Genomic DNA, 18,899 nt, shown 5'->3' on the forward strand with positions numbered 1-18,899 from the left:
GTATCACTGCTCTCATATTAGCAGAGTTTCAACATTTCAGTGTGTTTATATCCTGTGATTTTTCTCGGGCATTATAAATGGACATAATGTCCTGAATTAAATTAAATTAAAGTGGGAGCCAGCATACTTTTCTGAAGTCATTCATATCAATGTCCGAACCAATGAAGGGATGGCAAACTGTGGTCTGAGCTTCCATTTCAAAAGACTGACTTGATGGAGAGGAGGATTTTACGGGAAGCAAAGTTAAGAACAGCTAAAATTTATTGGTTAGGCTTTTTCCTGTATTTGTGCTGTTGTCAGAATTCTAGTAAACGATGGAGATTCGCAAAATATGAAAACTGTTTAACCTGACTAGTTTAATTATTAAACAGTTTGGCCCCAAATCAGCCATGGCTCAAGGAGCTGAAACTCCACTGAATTTGATCTCCAGCATGAGGACATCGCCAACACTATTAGATTTGGAAGAACACAAACTTCTCCCTACAGACACTAAGAAATCTGTCTAAGGCCAAAAGTGACATAATTACCAAGTTATCACCACTTATGGATGCTAGCCAAGATGTTATCATTGATTTCGGGAATATCCTAACTTTAAACTACAGTTTTTCCTCCATTCACCTCTGAGGGAAGTTCAGCCACCCTCATCTTACAGATGGAAGGGATCTAGTCCTTGAACTTTTGCCCAGGGCTTACGAGAAACCTGTGGTACAGTGGAACTACAACTAGGTCTCACTATTCCTGAGCTGGAAACACAAATTATCCCAGTTCAGTTCACAAAAATCTTAATTAAATATTAATAATATCAAGTGATATTTGTGGTAAATCTGACTTGAAATGATCAGCATGTTCTGCAGTAATATATGGTATCCTCCTCCAGGCATTAAGCTCTCTTTAGTTCCTGATGGAGAGCCCTGGTTGTGTTTGTGCAGAGGCTGTCAGAGACTGAATGACAAGGGTTGGTACAGGAGCTGCCAAGCCAACTGCAGAGCCCCATCGGGGGAAACCCCCAGGCTTGTTCTGCCTTCAGATGGGATTTCCCCTTTGAAACTCAGCCTTTGACCCCCTCAGCTCCAGTACCTTTCATTGGCTTCCCCTGGAGAGTTGGGTGGTGGTGTCTCCATGGGCATTCTCCATGAGCAACACGTGCATGTCATACCCCAGCAGGCTGGCGGCCTCGTGCCAAATGACCAGACACCTCAGGGCAGGGAGCGTGGGACTGTCCATCTGGTGAGCAAGGGCCTTGTCTGCACTCCAGAGGCTGTGCCTGAAGACTTTTATCAGCAAAAACGGTCCAAATTTGGACTGGCATACAGAGGAGTCTATCCTGGCAAACATACATGCATGCAGGAAAGCATTTTGGCAACAGAAGTTCATCTCCATTAGCATCTTGGTTATGAGATGTGATTTAACCATTACAGTCAGGCTGACACTTTATAAGGATTGAATAAAGCCTATGAAGAAGCAAAACTATAGCTTAAATTTCTTCTAAAAATGGTATCAAAGAAGCCCTCTCTTTGAAAACAGAACAACCTCTCTTCCTTCATACTCCCTCCTCCAATTCACATGGTTAATGAGAAGAGCTAATGTGGTGGTGACACCACAGCATGTCTGCTGGAAACTGCAATAATGTGTTCCCAGAGCTAATGTGGTGGTGACACCACAGCATGTCTGCTGGAAACGGCAATAATACTCCATGGACCTGTTGGTGTTCCAGAACACCCCTGTGTACAGCATTTTTTACTAAAAAGGCACTTACTGGCAGAGGTGTGTGTGTGTTTTGAGGAACTGTTTGCTCAGTGCCCTTGTGTTTGTAGTGCTGGCCAGTGATGCAACCCTCTTTACACAAACCCCCCGACCCAGGACAGGCACGATCACCAGATCACGGCTCTTCAGAGCTGGATGGATCCCCAGCAGAGGCCTTGGGGAACAGAACCTTCTTGGCTTACATTGGGCTATAGTGTTTCAATTTAAAAATAGCTGTTGGTTTGGAAATGTCCTTTTAAACCACTAGTGTTGTAACAGTGTCATCCTATGAAAAGAATATTGTGAACTTAAATGTTCACCTCCACTGAGATGAACATCCTTTTTTCTTATTTGCTTTTACTGGTAGCAAATATTACTTCAAAGCTTTCTTGTAAATGATCATGAATGCTCTCTCCATGTTCTGGGAGCAACATTAATGACTGGGCTATTCCCTTTGCCTTTAATAGAACACTAAAAGTTCATCCAATTTGCTAGTCACCTTCTATGAAATAGTGCTTATAAAAAATACATAGCTAGCTATTTCCAGAATTGCAGCTGTAGCTGACATGCAAGAACATATCAAGAAGCCATATGTAACAAAGCAAATTAATGAGGTGCGTATTCGTAATAATATTACTGACATGATTTACTGATGTTCCAGGACTAAATTTCACACTAGACTAAACCTTCTAGGAAAAAAAAAATTAAATTTGTCCTCTAACAACTGCATTCTGAAATCTCTGAAAAGATTAATTTGTCCTCTGAGTTTCTGAAGCATTACAAGGATAACAGGAAACAAGTTCAGATTATAAATTTCTGAGGGAAATGTTTATGTGTAAAAAAAATAGAAAACTACAGCAACTCCAGGGCCATGTGAATACTACTATTAACAGTAACAACAAGCACAGACAAGTTTTCTTGCTAAATATTTTTTTTTATTTTGCTGCCAGAGTGCATATTTCAAATTTGTTTCCCTTTAAAAGGCAGTGGAGATAAGTCTGATTTCTTTCAACAGAAAATAGGAAGGAAACAACTCTTTAGACAGCCAGAGACCAGCCTTTAAACCATTTCCACACATCAGATCCACCAGTAAACCAAGTGATCAAGCAGGCACATGCCACTCTATGTGCAACCTTAAAAAAGAAAGACAAACCTGTTTGAAATTCCTAGCTCTCCCCAAGTTTCCTTTCAAATGTTGTGTATCTTCAGTCTAACATCATCAGCCCAAGAGGATGATAGCGACTTGCCCCATTTTGACACACTGCCCTGGAGTTTGCACTCTAGTTGCACTTTAAGCAAGGACAGACAACACTCCCCCTCCATGAGATGCTGTGCTGGTCTTTATGGGAAGCTCTGAAATCCAACAGGAATTGCCAGCCTCACCAGAGGGACTACCAAAATAGGCTGACATGTTAAACATGAAACCTGCCTGCCTTGGCTTGAAGCTGAGCTGGCAATAGTTCTCCACCACTACTGGCACAATGTAATTGGCACATCTTCCCCAGCTCTACCTAGAACAGGAGCTGGGGCTCAAAGCCACTTCAAGCAAGTTTCCATCACTGTATTCTAAATTGCTAAATACAAACCACCAGCGCAGCCACCAGAAGTGAGCCATCAACTGCAGAAAAGACACCATATTTATGTCAAGCAGGGAAGCGGGTGTGCCAGAAATAATCCCAGGCTAGTGCTGTCCTGTAGTTAGTAAAGACAGTGGGTTTGAACCAATTATGTTGCAATGAATTACTTCTATCTCAGATTGTTTTATAAACTGTTCACAACTCAGGCATGCAGGCAAGCAGACAGAGTGAGGGGTAAAGAAGAGCAGCATGAAGGAGTGGCTGCAAAAGATGAGCTGGCCAAATCCCAGCTACTGCTCAAGAGGACAGGAGTTCCTGGAATTAAAAGCAGATGAGTATATGTGGAGAAATTAGGTGCCTATTTGAAATTTACACAGATGCATTTGGTTATCCTGCTTATCATTGAAAGTGAAATGTCAGGCGGAGTAGCAGGGTACATTTGGAAGAGATTTACAGCCTCTGCCCTTTCACAGCCAACACTTTGCCACGAAGTGCAGGGGTTCCCAGCTCGTTCACATGCTCCACTCTCCATGAGTGGAGAGGTCCCGTGGAGCCAAACTAAGGACCCTCTTCCCAAAAGGTCCGCTCTAATGGCGAACATCCAGTATCACCGCACTTCAACAGTGTATGGCTTTACCCTTGACAACTCACGAGGAAAGCAGTACATGAAACCTGTAGCTCCACGGCCCTAAACATTTGCAAAGTCCCATAGCTTCAGACCCAAGCGGGACTGCGCAGCGCAGGCCCGATCCCTCACCCTGAGGGGGCAGCGCTCGGGCCCCGCTGCAGGCCGGGCGCGGGCCAGCGCCGGCACCTCTCCCGCAGCGCCACACCGCCCTCTGCCGGCCGCTACCCGCGCCGCGCCCGCCTCCGGGAACACCGCACCCGGGGGATGGCTCCGGGATGGCTCCGGCTGGAGGGAGCGCAGTGAGCGGGGTCAGGACAGCAGTGAGTGGGGTCACCGGGTCACACCTGCCGGATGAAGCAGGGTCATCCCAGAGCATGCGGCACAGAGCTGTGTCCAGAGAGCTCCTGATTATCTCCCGTGAGGGAGATTCCGCAACGTGTCTGTGCCGCTGCACCATCATCTGCACAGTAAAAGAAGTTTTTCCTCATGTTCAGGTGGAACTTCCTGTGCATCAGGTTCTGCCCACTGCCCCTTGTCCTGTTGCTTGGCAGTACCGAGCAGAGCCTGGCTCCATTCTCCTGTCACCACTCCTTCATATATTTGTACACATTGATGAAGTGACTCGCACCGCCTGCCCCAGCAGCGGCAGCGGGGCTCGAACCCGTGACTCCGGCACACCGAGGGGAGGGGTTCCCATAAGCCTCGCGCCTCTGCTTTGGCGCTCCGTCCATTTCCCTCTTTATGCGTCTCTTCCGGTCTGGCGCGGGAAGGCGCCGGAAGTGGCTCCATAGCGGCCGCGGCCGGGGGAGTTCGGTGGCGCCATGGCGGAGGTGAGGGACGAGGGAGGGCTCCGCGCGTTCACTCTGTCGCGCCCTTGAGGCGCTCTGGGCGAGACCAGGGAGCGGGAGCGGGTCGGGGCCGGGCGGGAGAAGCGCCGCCCCGCATCCGCCACCGTCGCTGTCCCCCGGGTGGGAAAGGCCGCTGTGGGGATGGTCCGTGGCGGCGCCTCCATCTGCGGCCCCCGCCCGGTTCGGCCGGGGAACAGCGAGGTGCCCGCAGAACGCACCGGGTGCGGGCCATGGGAGTGTGCGTGTCTGGGGCGGGAGTGAGCAGCGGGTTTGCTTTGCCAGGCTTGAGCCGAATGCGGAATTGGTGCTGCGGGGCATCAGGCACAGCATCGCCAGCCCGTCAGGAGAGGGGATTGTCCCGCTCCGAGCTGCTCTGGGGCGGGCTCACCTCCAGTACTGGGTACTGTTTTGGGTACCGCAGTATCAGAAAAAGGTGTAAAGGATACGGAGATGAATGGTCTAGAGGGAAAACCTTATGAGGAGTGGATGAGGTCACTTGCCGTATTCAGGCTGGAGAAGAGGGTGAAGGGAAACCTCATTTCAGTTTACAGCTTTCTCATGAGGGGGAAGCAGAGGAGCAGGCTCTGATCTGATCTCTGTGGTGACCAGTGACAGAATCCAAGGGAATGACCTGAAGTTGTGTCAGGGGAGGTTGAGGTTGGATATTAGGAAAAGGTTCTTCAACCAGAGGGCGGTTGGGTGCTAGAACGGCTCCCCAGGGCAGTGGTCACAGCCACAAGGCTGACAGAGCTCAATGAACATTTGGACGATGCTCTTGGGCGCAGGGTTTGACTCTTGGGGTGTCCTGTGCAGGGCCAGGACTCGATGATCCTTGTGAACCACTTCCAGCTCAGCATGTTCTGTGATTGTGGGGAATTGATGCCGGGGTGTTTTACCACCAGAGAGCTACTGACTGTTAGTCCATAAGCGAAACCACAAAAAGGGTCTTTTTGGGAGGGTTTGGGAGCACAGCTGTGGAGAAGACCACTGGTTTTAAAGACCACCAGAATCTTTACTGTGGGGTGAATTTCATGCACTTCTGAAGGCATGTGGGGCTACCAGGGTTATAGAAGGAGGTGCAGCAACTGCTGCCAGATGCAACATTACGAGTTGGTGGTTTACAGAAAAGCATCTGTCAAAAATTACTTGCAGAAATTTCTTCCCTGTTGGGGAGACATTGTGGTACCTACTCCTCCATTTGTGGTGTCAGCAGCTGCTGTTGTTAGGTGGTAATTAGCCATGTTAACATGAAGTGGTACTGTGCACAGAAATTCATGGTTGCTCATGTTCTTTTTACAGTGGTAGTGAGGGAAAATTTACAGGGTTTTTTTTTTTTTTCAGAAAGAATTGGCTTATTTATTGCCTACATATAAAAACAGAATTGGGAAGGACGTGGGATAGAACTTCTACATTCATGGATTTGTCATGTAGATACCAGTGCAGAAAGTTTGATAAAAGTTTTTGGCTTGCTTTTCAAAGTCTTGTAAGTTTTCAAGGAATAGAATATAGTTTTGAATAAACAACTGACATAATGACCTAATTTTTTAGTTTCCAAGAAGATTAGTGTCTTCTGTGAACAGAATGGTTGCATGTCATGTAACAGAACTGAGAAATTGCTACTCAGTTCAATTTATGTTTCAGTGTTCAGTTTTTCATTTAAATCTGTTCAAACTGATTTAAATGCTCTTTTCTTTATTTTAGGAAGTCCAAAAGCATTCTGTGCACACACTTGTGTTCAGATCTTTGAAGAGAACCCATGACATGTTTGTAGCTGACAATGCCAAGCCTATCCCATTGGATGAAGAAAGGTGAGTGCTGCTGCACTCAGTGAAGTTTTGAACTCTGTCAATGATTGTCAATTTCTGACCCAAGTCAGAAATTCAGATGTTTCTGTACTGTCAACACTGTAATCTTGGGGGGAGAGAAATATTAGAGTTGTAGAGTAAGTTGTATGACATCGCTGTACAATATTTCAGAGCCTGTTAGCAGTTCAGAGGCGGGGGCTCAGTGAGGTTTTGCTTTCCTCTTGCGCAGCCACAAGGTGAAGATGGCGGTGAAGCTGCGCACGGAGTACGGCTCAGTGCTGCACATGCCCTCGCTCAAGGAGAACCTGAGGGAGAAGGGAGGCTCCAACACCGGGGATCCCTATGGACACAAACAGTACTCTGGAAACCAAGGTTGGTGTGCCCTTAGTGCTCTATTTGTCCTTCTTTTGTCAGTCTCACTGGTGTAAAATCTGCAGAATGCAGTCCAGTGTTAATGCACTGGAGATAAATACAGATACAAAAAAAACATTTTTGATTGGTATTTTTCTTGCTAGGTTCCACAGCAGGTAAGTGATTTAGAAAAAGGGGAAAGCTGCTTTTAACAAAGGAGTTATTGGGTGCTGTGGATTTTTTATTGTGATTAGTTGGTGAAAAGCGTAATTTTTAAATTTTTGGTAATATTAGCGTGTAATGTACTTAGGTGTTAGAGTTGAATAATGTATTTCTTGTGTCTGCAAGTTCATGATTAAGGACATGCTCTTTTTTACTTTTGTTTGTTTTGCATTTTTGTGTGTTGTTTTTTTTTTGGGGGGTGTTTTTTTTGTTATTTTAGTTGTGTTTCATAGTATATTTACAGTCTTTTAGTTGTGCAGTTTTTAAACCAGAAAACGCTTTATTTCAAATCGGTAGAGTTTTTTTAATGTATGTTTTGTGATGTATAAAATGTGTGTGTGTTAGTTAGATCTCATATGAAAATTTCTTTTCTAAAAATGCTGCCTCGTTTTAGTTGAGGTAGTTGATATTCAGTTGATACTCAGAGTCTGCCCAAGGTGCTTTATTTGGAAGTATTGTGGAAGTGCAGCATGTTGAGAGAGAATGAAAAATCTTTTAAGGAGAATCTGACAGCACAGACAACCAACCAACTAGCTTACGTTTCAGACACCCATGCTCTTTGTAGACATGATGTCTGCTTCAAAGGCAGTATGAAGATATTTTTCTTGAGTCTTCTTGATAACAGGTAGCTTCACCATTCAAATTAATTATTTTTTATAGTTGAGTTTTTAAAAAAGGAGATAACCAGAACAAATTAAATTAATAAAAATGAGAAATGTTTATGTATATTGAAGGTGATTACTAGTTTCTTCTGCTGTGTATGATCTGCTCTCTTTTCCTCTATTTGCTGTTTGAGTGCATTATAAAATGTAATTATTAATATAACATTGTCTTGCTCTTTTAGGGCAAGAAGTTGAGTATATGGTAACTGGTACTCACCCATACCCATCTGGGCCTGGTAAGTAAAATTTTGCAAGTGTTTGTATGGATTTTTTGGGTTCCTGTATGAAGAAGATATCCTCCATCCTAGCAGGAGCAGGCTTCCTCTTGATGTGAATCCATAATTAATAGTAGTGGAATGTTGCCTGCTTTTCATCACCAGAGCAGAAAGGTGTAAGTTTCACCATCTTGCTCTGGGGAAGAGTTTTGAGGGTGTAATAATTGTAGTGCTTGTAAAGTTATGTTTTTGTGTTGTTACATTGGTCATTGCTCATTGCCCCTGCTACTGACTGTTCCTGCTGTTCTTGTAAGAACTTAGTTTTAGGTGTTGATCTTTTATTGTGCTTAAGTTTATTATGTGTAGTGAAAAATCTGTTGTCTTGATTTATAACTTAACAGATGTGAGTGTTCAGTGAACCCTCAACCGTAAAAAACCAGGCATAGTTGCTTTTAACTATGGGGACAAGAATTGCTCACAGTGTCTTCCTTCAGTTCAGTGTTCTTTTAATAGAATCATTTATATCAGGGTTCAAAATCAGATTCTCTTGGCTGTTTCTTGTTTTAAACTGAATATTTTGCCCAAATACTGAGTTTGTTGTCAACTGACAGAAGTGGTTAGGAGAAGAAATAAAGTGATGAGTTAAATTCACCAGTCTGCACCAAAACTGTACTTTACAAAGAGTTTTTAATTTCTTTTTAGACAACACCTGCTGTTCTTGAGACAAGATTAAAAATCTGAATATGTAGCCTGAAATTCTCACTTCAGTAGGACTAAACCTTCTGTAGTTCTGGCACCACTGTGTGATGCCAAACACCGCAGAGGGATGGATTATAAATTGTACTAAAGGGCCTAAGTTAGCAAATGCTTTGCAAGGTCATGTTTATTTCTGTGGTGTTTGGATTTCCATAGCAGTTAAAGCTGGATATAGAGATGGATGCTGCTCCTAATTAGACTTTTTTGTTTGTTTCCACTGGCATATTGTTTTCAACTCTAGAAATTTTGTACTCGTATATGTAGTAGATCAAGATGGAAAGGATTTGTGCCAAAATAAAGATTTCAGTAGATTTGAATTGGATGTGAAAATGCTACTGAAGGATGAGAGTTTATATTACAGGTGTGTCAGGCCCTTGTTTGCAGGTATATGTGTTTATATATGTTTGTCTAATACACTTTTGAGTTCCTGTTTAAAGGAGCTGTCTTTGTTTCTGATATGGTTTTTTTTTTTCAAGGTGTGGCTTTGACAGCAGATACTAAGGTCCAGAGGATGCCAAGTGAATCTGCAGCACAGTCCTTAGCTGTAGCACTTCCTGCTTCCCAGTCCAGGTACTGCTGTGTTGCCTCATTGACACTGTTATCTGTGGGAATTGCAAGGCAAATCACAGAAGCTGGGATAAGAGCTACTTGGAGTAATTAGAATATTCTTAAAGGAACTGCTTTTAGTGTGGACAAGCATTGTTTTTATGCTTTTTATTTTGTATTGTCATGAGAGGTAGTGGGTGGAAGCTGGGACAAGGGGAACTTTGTTTAGTTAGAAGAGAAGAATGTGAAGCTTTGTGGTATCTGTACCTTGGGGTGGTCAGGTCCTGGCCAGGGTGCCAGGAGGGGTTTTGGACTCTCCATCCTGAGAGGTGTACAGCACTCAGCTGGGTGCAGCCCTGTGACATCGCTTGGCAGGAGAAAGTCATGAACCATTTTCACTCCCCCCAGGCTGGATGCAAACCGGACAGCTGCTGGTGTGGGTGACATTTACAGGCATGCTGGAATGTCTGAGCGTTCCCAGCCTCCTGGGATGGCTGTGGTGAGTCTGTTGCACATCTAACTGGAACAGTACATGGTGTTGACCAGATTGCTTCTGGATCTGTGTGTGTTGTCTGGAGATCTCCTGACTGACTAAATTTAATCAGTATTGAGAAGGCAGAATGAGAAAGTTTTAGGCTTTGGACAAAGAGATAAACTACCAACCAGAAGAGTAACACTTCTTTTAATTTACAGGCTATGGTGGAAGCTGGTGGAAACAAAAATTCTGCATTAATGCCAAAGAAGGCTCCAACCATGCCCAAACCTCAGTGGCATCCACCTTGGAAACTCTACAGAGTAAGTTAGAAATTACATGACACGAATATGCATATAAAAGTAGACATACTCTATGTAAGACCTCAAATCATAATTTTTGTTCTCATTCACAAAAATATAATCAAATATGATTTAAAAGTGTGATCAAAAAGTGATCACAACTAAGTTATGTATACACAGTCTTGCTTTGAACCTCTCTTTTACTCTCGTAGCTGTGTTATGTTAAATTTGGTGGAAGGTTTGCTGTATTTCTGCATAAGAAGCTTGTTGTGTTTTAAATCTTTTGAAATGAGCCATATGACAGTACCTGAAACATGACATCCAGTGAAACTAGTTATGAGGCTTGATTTTAGCTGTCTGACCTTGAAAAATTTAGAGAAATGGGCTGCTGAAAAGCAAAGCATGTGTTGGCAGAGTATTTCTTGTGAGATCAGGCTTCATTATTTTTCATTGGAAAGTGTCCAACTCTCATATTACCCCTGTTTTGGGGAAAAGAAGGTGATGGTGTGCTTTAAGAGGTTATTGTATAGAAATGTGATATAATAGCCAGTGTTTTTATAATTGTTCTTTGTGTAAACACTGTCCAGCAGCAGAAGGAATCTGTGCTCAAATATGGTCTTTCTCTGCAAAGCTTCAAGTGTTGAGCCACAGTGTTATGGACTCTCAAAGGATATTAAAAAGTCGCTTATACAAACAAGGTCTTTACATATTGCAGCTTCCCCAAGTCTGATGTATGTAAATTTCTAGTTTTCTCTTTAACTGGAGTAGAAATCAAGCTGTCTTCAGATCTGATTTCACATTTGACTTTTCTTGGTAAATACTAGCAAATTTCAGTGTTGAAGAAGGAAAATTACTTCAAAAGGTGTTGTATTATTTCTGATATAAATTTTTTTTTTTGTTCTTTCCGAAGGTTATCAGTGGTCATCTGGGCTGGGTGAGATGCATTGCAGTGGAACCAGGAAATCAGTGGTTTGTTACTGGCTCTGCTGACAGAACCATAAAGGTAAGGGCTTGGAAGAAATTACTGACAAAGTTTGCAGGGGTGGGGTTTTTTGGTTCCCTTTTTATTTAAAAGTGTTTCCAGCCCTTGGAAACAATTTCTTGTTTGCTGTTTGCGCAATAATGAACTGCAGAACATTTTTTCTTTAGTTACCTTGTCATAAAGGATTTGTGGAGTAGCTGCCGTTCTTCTCTTGAGATTTCATTTCTTACATGGTAGTATCTGGAGAGCAAGTGTTTGTGTGACTGTATTTTTAACTTACATTGCAGCAGGGTCAGTTACATCTGGGCTGTTTACCCAGATTCACTGTGTAGCTTTTTCCTGTCTACCTTAAAATACCTATTTTGGTGCAGATTTGGGACCTTGCTAGTGGCAAATTGAAATTGTCCTTGACGGGACACATCAGTACTGTACGTGGGGTGATAGTAAGTGCAAGAAGTCCATACCTCTTTTCTTGTGGAGAAGACAAACAAGTGAAATGCTGGGATCTTGAGTACAATAAGGTAAGCTGCAGTTTCTTTAATTGAAGGAATTGGTAGTAGCAAATACAAAAATCAAAGCATTTAGAATATTTTTTTCAGTTAATAGTTTGCATGGTTTTTTATTCATCTAGGTTATCAGACATTACCACGGTCATCTAAGTGCTGTTTATGGCTTAGACTTGCATCCAACAATAGATGTGCTGGTGACATGCAGCAGGGATTCAACAGCACGAGTAAGTATAGCATTGTTGTGTTTGAACATCTTGATGTGTGTATTTCAGTATCTTCACTTGTAAAAATGAGCACTTAGCTAAAGTTGTCATCAATTTAGATTAAATACTAAGGTGGTTTGTGTTAGCTTTGTCTTACATTGTTAATAAAATTGAAGCCCAGATACACAAACTTGCCATGTCACTTCAGGATGATGTTTTATTTCTTAGTTTAGTAGGTAGACTACATAGTATACGTAGGATTGCTTAGTATTTGGAAGGTGGTGTGGGATTATGGTGGCTTGAATTATCCGTATGCCTGGAAGGCATATAACTGGCAGGTTCCTGCTCTTCTTGAAATTTGCCAGCTGAGGCAGTTCTGTAATAAATGGTTGGGTGAAAAATACCACCTAAATACCATTTTTTAATCTGTAAGACTATGGCAAGGAAAATATGTAATCAGTGTTAGTGCCTAAAATACATTGAATATTCTCCTGTTACTGACCTCTGACATATTTGCTGTGATTTCATAGATTTGGGATGTAAGGACAAAAGCCAGTGTGCACACACTGTCAGGACACACAAATGCAGTAGCAACTGTGAAGTGCCAAGCTGCAGAACCACAAATTATTACAGGTATAGTAGGTGTAGTTTCATGAGTAACATGATGGAAAAACCTAATGGTGAATGTGTTTGTTCAGTAATTGTGTGATGTTCACAATGTTATCTTGGTTAATTTTTCAAATCTTGTACTAGTTTCTGTTGAAAATGGGCCATGCAATGGTTATTACATACTATTAATGGTATGTTTAAGCAAATATGGCTGTGCATTGCTTGAATGCTTTTCTGCACTTCCTTTTTTTCTGGTGTTTTCATTTGTGTTATAATATGTATTGAGACTTGCATTTTCTGTGATATTTCGGTTCTCCCTATTTGAGTTCTCCCTATTTCGGTTCAGGAGTGTCCAGTACTGTGGTTAAGTGTTCATCTTCTTTCCCATTATGTCAAAATCAAGCTTTGCAGTGTAACTTCTTAAAGTTATCCTAAAAACTAGGCACTTCTTAAAACTGAGTAAAAATACTTTTGCAATCTGGCATCTTCTTCATCTGAGGTGGCATTAGCCCAGTATTTATGTCTCTCTCACATCATTCTGGCTGCCTTAGCAAAGTAGTGATTATGATAAAATCAAGATGATGGTTTCTACTGGTTTTTTTTAAATTTTCTTCTCATTGTAGGCAGTCATGATACTACCATACGGCTCTGGGACTTGGTGGCAGGAAAAACTCGTGTTACTTTAACAAATCACAAGAAATCTGTAAGAGCAGTAGTGCTACATCCAAGACAGTAAGTTTTCTTTATTTTGTTACTCTTTCATAGTTTTCTGAGAACTGAAGAGAGGAAATGTGAGTGATGATCTAGAATGGTAGAGCATAATAATGTGAGAAACTAATGCACTTAGGGTGATGCAAAAATGTACATATCAATTATCAGATATATTTTACTGCACTGAGTGTGCTTCCCTAGTGTTGGCATTGGTGTACATTAGCAATCCTGAGAATGCCTTATATCCCATAGAGTTGCTTATGTGTGTGCCTTTCATTCAGTCCTTAAAATTCAGTGATACAGTGCTCATAAGGCTAATGATAAATATGTAACTGAATGGTTGTGGGCAGGAATTGCAGTAGTTTTGTAATGGGCCAGTGCACACATGTGATTAATGCTAAAGGAGACAGTGATTAATAGAGTGGTCTGTCTTTTTAATATGTGGTTCACTGCACAAGACATTTCAATCAAACTGGCCTTAAAAAAAACTCAATGTGAGAATTGAAGCTTTGAAGCTGATGTTCTTGGAAGTGCTCTGAATTTAGATGCTGTGTTTTGATGCACAGTAGTTGCCTATTGGATCCCCATTAAAACAGTGAACAAAAGGAGTTCACATGGAACTTGATTACTTCTGTGCCTTTAATATTTTAAAATTACATTCTGTCATTTCTATTAGAAATTCAGCATCTTTGATATGAATAAACTCTTCCAGTGTGTGCCTAAAAAATTGTGTAGCCTGTTAGCTATAGAAAAAGCCTCTATTTTACTTACATTCTGAAAAAAAAAAGGTAATTCAGGGTTCAACTTCATTGATAATACTTTTCTGAAAATAAACTTGAAGTGTTCTTGTCAAATGGTAGCAACTGTCAGTCTACAGTTCAGTATTTCTATTTTTTTTAATGTTGTGGTATTTTCTCATAATACTCAATTTTTTATTTGTGGTATCTTTTAAATAGACAGCAAATTCTCTGGATATTGTGGCAAATGAAAGTATTCCTACAGGCTATTGTATGTGCTACCCAAATAACCATGTAACTGCTTGCACATGTTAAAATGAAGGAAATTTTTATTTTGGGGTGACTCAGTGGAAGAAATTATCTTTCTTAGTAACATTTTTGCAGGGCTTTTTCCTTGCTTATGCAATTTTGGAAGACTAGGCATTAGCCTATGCTTGGGGTTTGTTGCCTTTTTATCCTGTTACCTTTGCTGGTCATGCCCTGATATCTGAAAATTTGCCAGAATAACAACTGAAGAGAACTTAATGTGCATTTCAGATATTTGCATATGAAATTTATGGCATACAGGATGTTATAGAGTTTAGTTTATGAAGAGAAAAGAAAACAGTAGGAGTAGGTAATTCATGACTTCATAAAATTGCTTAATTTCATGTGAAGTAAACATGTCAGAAAAGCAGTTTTAATATTAAGTAATTTGCAACTAGCATTTACCAGTAGTTTTAATGAAGGACATTTGCTCCCACTACAGCTATTTTGAACTTTAATATACTTTGTTTGTTTTCTTTCAGTTACACATTTGCATCTGGTTCTCCAGATAATATTAAGCAGTGGAAATTTCCAGATGGAAACTTCATCCAGAATCTCTCTGGTCACAATGCTATTATAAACACACTGGCTGTAAATTCTGATGGTGTTCTGGTCTCAGGAGGTAAAAATGAGAAATACACATTCCTCTCCTCTCTCCTATGTACATATGGCTGGAGGTCCTTAGGTAGAGATGCTCATGGAGCTCTGCCTTACCTAGGCCTGTCAGCCTGCTGCAGGACATAATTTCATTTTGTTGTGAGTAGGGCCACTTTCATGACCTTGGATGTTTCTGAGCTGCATGCAAATAAAATAAATTTGAAGGACTTCTAATGTACTGCATGGAAGAGGTTTCTCTTCTCAGCTGGCTGCTGCTGCAAGGCTCCAGAGTTCATCCTTTATGATCTGCTGGTCATTAGTGCCTCCTCTGGAGTTAGCTGCATGTTGAGGCAGTGACACTGGCTAGCAGATGTAGAAGCATCTTGCTAAAGCTAAATGGGAATAAGGGACTTGGTCCAATGTGCCCTTGGTCCTGTAGGCTAGGGATGTGGGGTAAGTTGGAAATGTGCTAAGCAGGAATTGGGAAACAGCCAATTCATTGTCACCTTACTCTGATTATGTTTCCAGCTATGAGTAAAAGGGGCCCTTGATTTTAAAATTTGGATAAAGCTGTGTTTAACAAATGGCTCACCCGTGTAAGAACAAGAACTTCACACAATACTGGAATGGACTTACATGTCATTGTTATTATTTGAAGACACTTTCAGAACATCCTTTTATGACTTTTTTATGTTTGTAGTAGTTGAGTCTTAAAAAACACCTTCTCCACATTAAAAAAACCCTATTTCCATTTTACTGATATTAATTGTGAGTTTTAAAAAGTTAAAATTGGGGTATCAATTCTCCCTTTTACATCCTAATGCTATCTACAGCAGCTTCAGAGAAGGTGATGCTGAATCAAAATAAGTTGATTTTACCTTGGAGTTTTCTACTGTAGAAACACCCTTCTTGAAATATCTGGATTTCTAGTCTAGCTGGCAACTGTGGAGAAATTTAATTTTTAATAGATCTGTTTTGGCTAGGTAATGCTTTGAGTCTTTCTAACTGAAAAATTTTCTTGAGAGTATCCTTCTGAATAGAGCGTTCAGATTGCTGTGAATGCCCTGTAGCTGATGCCAGTAGCAGCAATACTGGATGAGATTTTTAAACTGGATTTGGAATAAAATCTGTGCAAACATTAAACCTACTTTGCATAAAGTCCTTAATGTCCTAATCTCTTTGGGAGGATGATGCCTCCTCATTCAACTTCAGTGGAGCTACTGAGCAGGGAGCTTGATTTTCAGAATACCCATCCTTACTGTGCCTCCAAGGCAACTTGTGCAATTGCCCTGTGATGTAGTGTATCATCTCTCTGGGTTATCTGATGAAAATCTGGATGAGATTCTGAGAAGGGAAACAGCTGAAAACAGGAAAATTTATAGGATGTACTGTGCTATTCTACATGAATGTGATGTGATGTATTCCTGATGTATTTACTAATTGTTCATGATGCTGGTTTTAGAAAACTGATAGAAATTAACTGGTTTGTTTGTTTGTTGTAGCTGATAATGGCACTATGCACCTTTGGGACTGGAGAACTGGATACAATTTCCAGAGAGTACATGCAGCTGTACAGCCAGGTTCTTTGGACAGTGAATCAGGAATATTTGCTTGTGTTTTTGACCAGTCAGAAAGCAGATTGCTAACGGCTGAAGCTGATAAAACCATAAAAGTATACAAAGAAGATGATACTGCGGTATGTCAAAAAGTCTTTTTAAAGTATTTTCATAAAATCAGAAAAATTCAGACAAATATAACACCTGTCTGTAGGGGACATTTTCATACTTCTGTGATCCATTTTGTTGAAGTTTGAAAGAAATCTCTGTATTAGCATTAACAGGACAGTAGCTAATTTCTGCATTCCTAATTATTGTTATATGCTGTAGTACAAATAAGTGTCAGGTCTGTGAACTCTCGTGTAAAAGGCCTTTTTGGTGAAGTTTGGAGAAATCTCAATACAATCATGTACATTGGGTTTTGAACCCAGTGGGGAACTATGTGAGGTTGTATTGATAAAAATATGGGAATCAGCAAAAGGATTGCACTTTTAAGGTTTATTGTACTTATTCATATAATTTGAATTAGTTATTGGCCTTGACAGTTTTTAGAATTTGAAGTCAAGAGCTTATTTTCAAACTGTTATTCTAAAATATGAATTGGTTTACCAGTGGAGAGGACAACAGATGATTGTATAGTTTATCTGTGTATGTCTTCAATATAAAGAATATAAGAATTTTTATGAAACCTTGGAATTTTGCACTGAATTAGACTAGGAGTAACTCTTAAATATAAAGAATCAGGGATTTTTTATCAGTTTTAAAGCTGGGCAAAATACACTCCATGACATCTGCCAATACTGTTGTAGATATGTCTGGAAAGCCTGTCACTGGCAGCTCCTGCTCATGTGCTTTGATAACCACAGTGTTATTTTGGAAATGCCAACGGCAACCTGATCGTTTCCCTTGCTGGAAAAAAAAAAGACAAGTACAGAAAAAGTATTGCTATGTACTTCAGACAGTGAGATGATAGAAAATTTAATTTGGTAAATTAATTACATTGTAGATTAGGTATTAATAATGCTGCTTATGAAATAGAGTACATATACTTCATAAATAGTATTTTAAACTAAACCTCAATTATAGGTGAGTTTCAAGTTTAAAATAAAAATCCTTATGAGATCATTTTTTTTTCTCTTTAGACTGAAGAAACCCATCCGGTCAGCTGGAAACCAGAAATTATCAAGAGAAAGCGATTTTAGTGTGGCAACATACTACTTCTGTAATTTTGTTTTGGCTTCCCTGAGAGCATTCAGTCAGATTTTGTTCTGCCTAGAACAGCAGAGCAAGAAGTCAGCTAAGTCATTGCTATTTCAACATGTTTTATAATAAATTTTATTTCTCTTTCCTTTTGTCTTTTTTTGTTGCGATTCCAGCAAACCAGTTGAATCTTAACTTCTTGAAGCATGTATGGCTCATGAAAAAGATAGGTGTGCAGGTGGTTAATTTTTTAGGCTTACATTCAACAGATTATTATCAAAATATTTTGATGAGCTAAGTTGTCAGAAACACCCTTGCTTGACCTCAAAAGTTAATCACAAATTTATGCATAGAAGTCATCTTCTGGAAGTTCCTTGGGGACACTTTCAGATTTTAGACCAATATTGTTTATTGTACATAGGCTAAGTCTATACTGAATTAGAGTTACTGAGTAATTTACAAACAAGTAGGACAACACAATAATAAGGTAATTTGCTTTATAAACATGGCCACTGAACATTGCTGGTGCTGTGTTATTGAAGGAAATGGATCTTCAGAGTGTATCTTTCCCCAGGAAAGTGTTCAAATGGAAGCACTCATCTTCACTTAGTTATTTCAGAGTGGGCCTTCTGTAGCAAGGACTGCTGTCAAATCACTTTGTTTGCAGGACCAGTTGACTTTCTTTGCAGATGAGCTGTTTGCTTTTTCCAGTTACCTAAAGCATACATGACAGTAGAGTGCGGTGAAGTTTTAAAACTCAGCTAGAGGAAAAGCTCTTAGCTCATTTAAGCCTTATTTTACAGGTTGCTGTCTTCCCACGATCTTAGGAAGGAATGTAAAATAAACTGTTACTGAAAGGTAGTTTGTACTTGTGGAGGGACAAATCTTTCATTGGCTCTATGAATAGTCCCATAACAAGCAGTGAACATGTAAACCTCCTTGCTACTACTATCTGTGATGTCTGTGTTGCTCTAAAGTACTTTCCCTTCATAGAGCAGTAGAGAAAATCATTGTCATCTGGCCATTCTGTTATTGGCAAATTTGCTAGCAGGGTTAATAGCTGCATTGGCTAGAGAATTACTCTGTGGCCTCACTGATACCAAGCATTGATGTCAAGCAGTTCACAATAATTATTTCTATTCTCTAGCAGTTCGACTTCTTTCAAATCTAGGATTTGTGTTAGAGAAGTGAGTTATTTGCAATGTAATTTACAAAAAGCTAGTAAAATTATGTGCTGTTTATATTATGACAATTTTCGTCTTTTTTATGATACATAGGAAGTCTTGTATTTATCATTTGAATGTCTGACAGCGTCATTTTAAGGGAGTCCAGTCTGCATAAATAACTGAATTTTAGTTGACA

At 40.5% G+C, this 18,899-nt stretch overlaps 1 protein-coding gene across 1 annotated transcript; it reads left to right on the plus strand.

The window, feature by feature from the left end:
• The first annotated feature begins 4,641 nt into the window (after positions 1-4,641).
• On the plus strand, positions 4,642-17,686 carry PLRG1 (pleiotropic regulator 1). Its single transcript, XM_064710808.1, has 15 exons — positions 4,642-4,778; positions 6,498-6,604; positions 6,831-6,973; positions 8,019-8,072; positions 9,284-9,377; positions 9,762-9,852; positions 10,047-10,148; positions 11,038-11,130; positions 11,481-11,630; positions 11,741-11,842; positions 12,352-12,454; positions 13,054-13,162; positions 14,667-14,806; positions 16,284-16,477; positions 17,480-17,686. Exons 1-15 carry the CDS (start codon positions 4,770-4,772, stop codon positions 17,537-17,539), a joined length of 1,551 nt encoding a protein of 516 aa, XP_064566878.1. The 5' UTR covers positions 4,642-4,769; the 3' UTR covers positions 17,540-17,686.
• Positions 17,687-18,899: the final 1,213 nt, after the last annotated feature.

This window comes from Zonotrichia leucophrys, chromosome 4 (assembly GCF_028769735.1).
Source record: "Zonotrichia leucophrys gambelii isolate GWCS_2022_RI chromosome 4, RI_Zleu_2.0, whole genome shotgun sequence".
NCBI lineage: Eukaryota > Metazoa > Chordata > Aves > Passeriformes > Passerellidae > Zonotrichia > Zonotrichia leucophrys.

Excerpts from the sequence above, each read along its gene's own strand:
- PLRG1 (XM_064710808.1), top strand. Across the intron at positions 11,631-11,740 it reads GGGATCTTGAGTACAATAAG|GTTATCAGACATTACCACGG; the intron begins GTAAGCTGCAGT and ends TTATTCATCTAG. Across the intron at positions 11,843-12,351 it reads GCAGGGATTCAACAGCACGA|ATTTGGGATGTAAGGACAAA; the intron begins GTAAGTATAGCA and ends GTGATTTCATAG.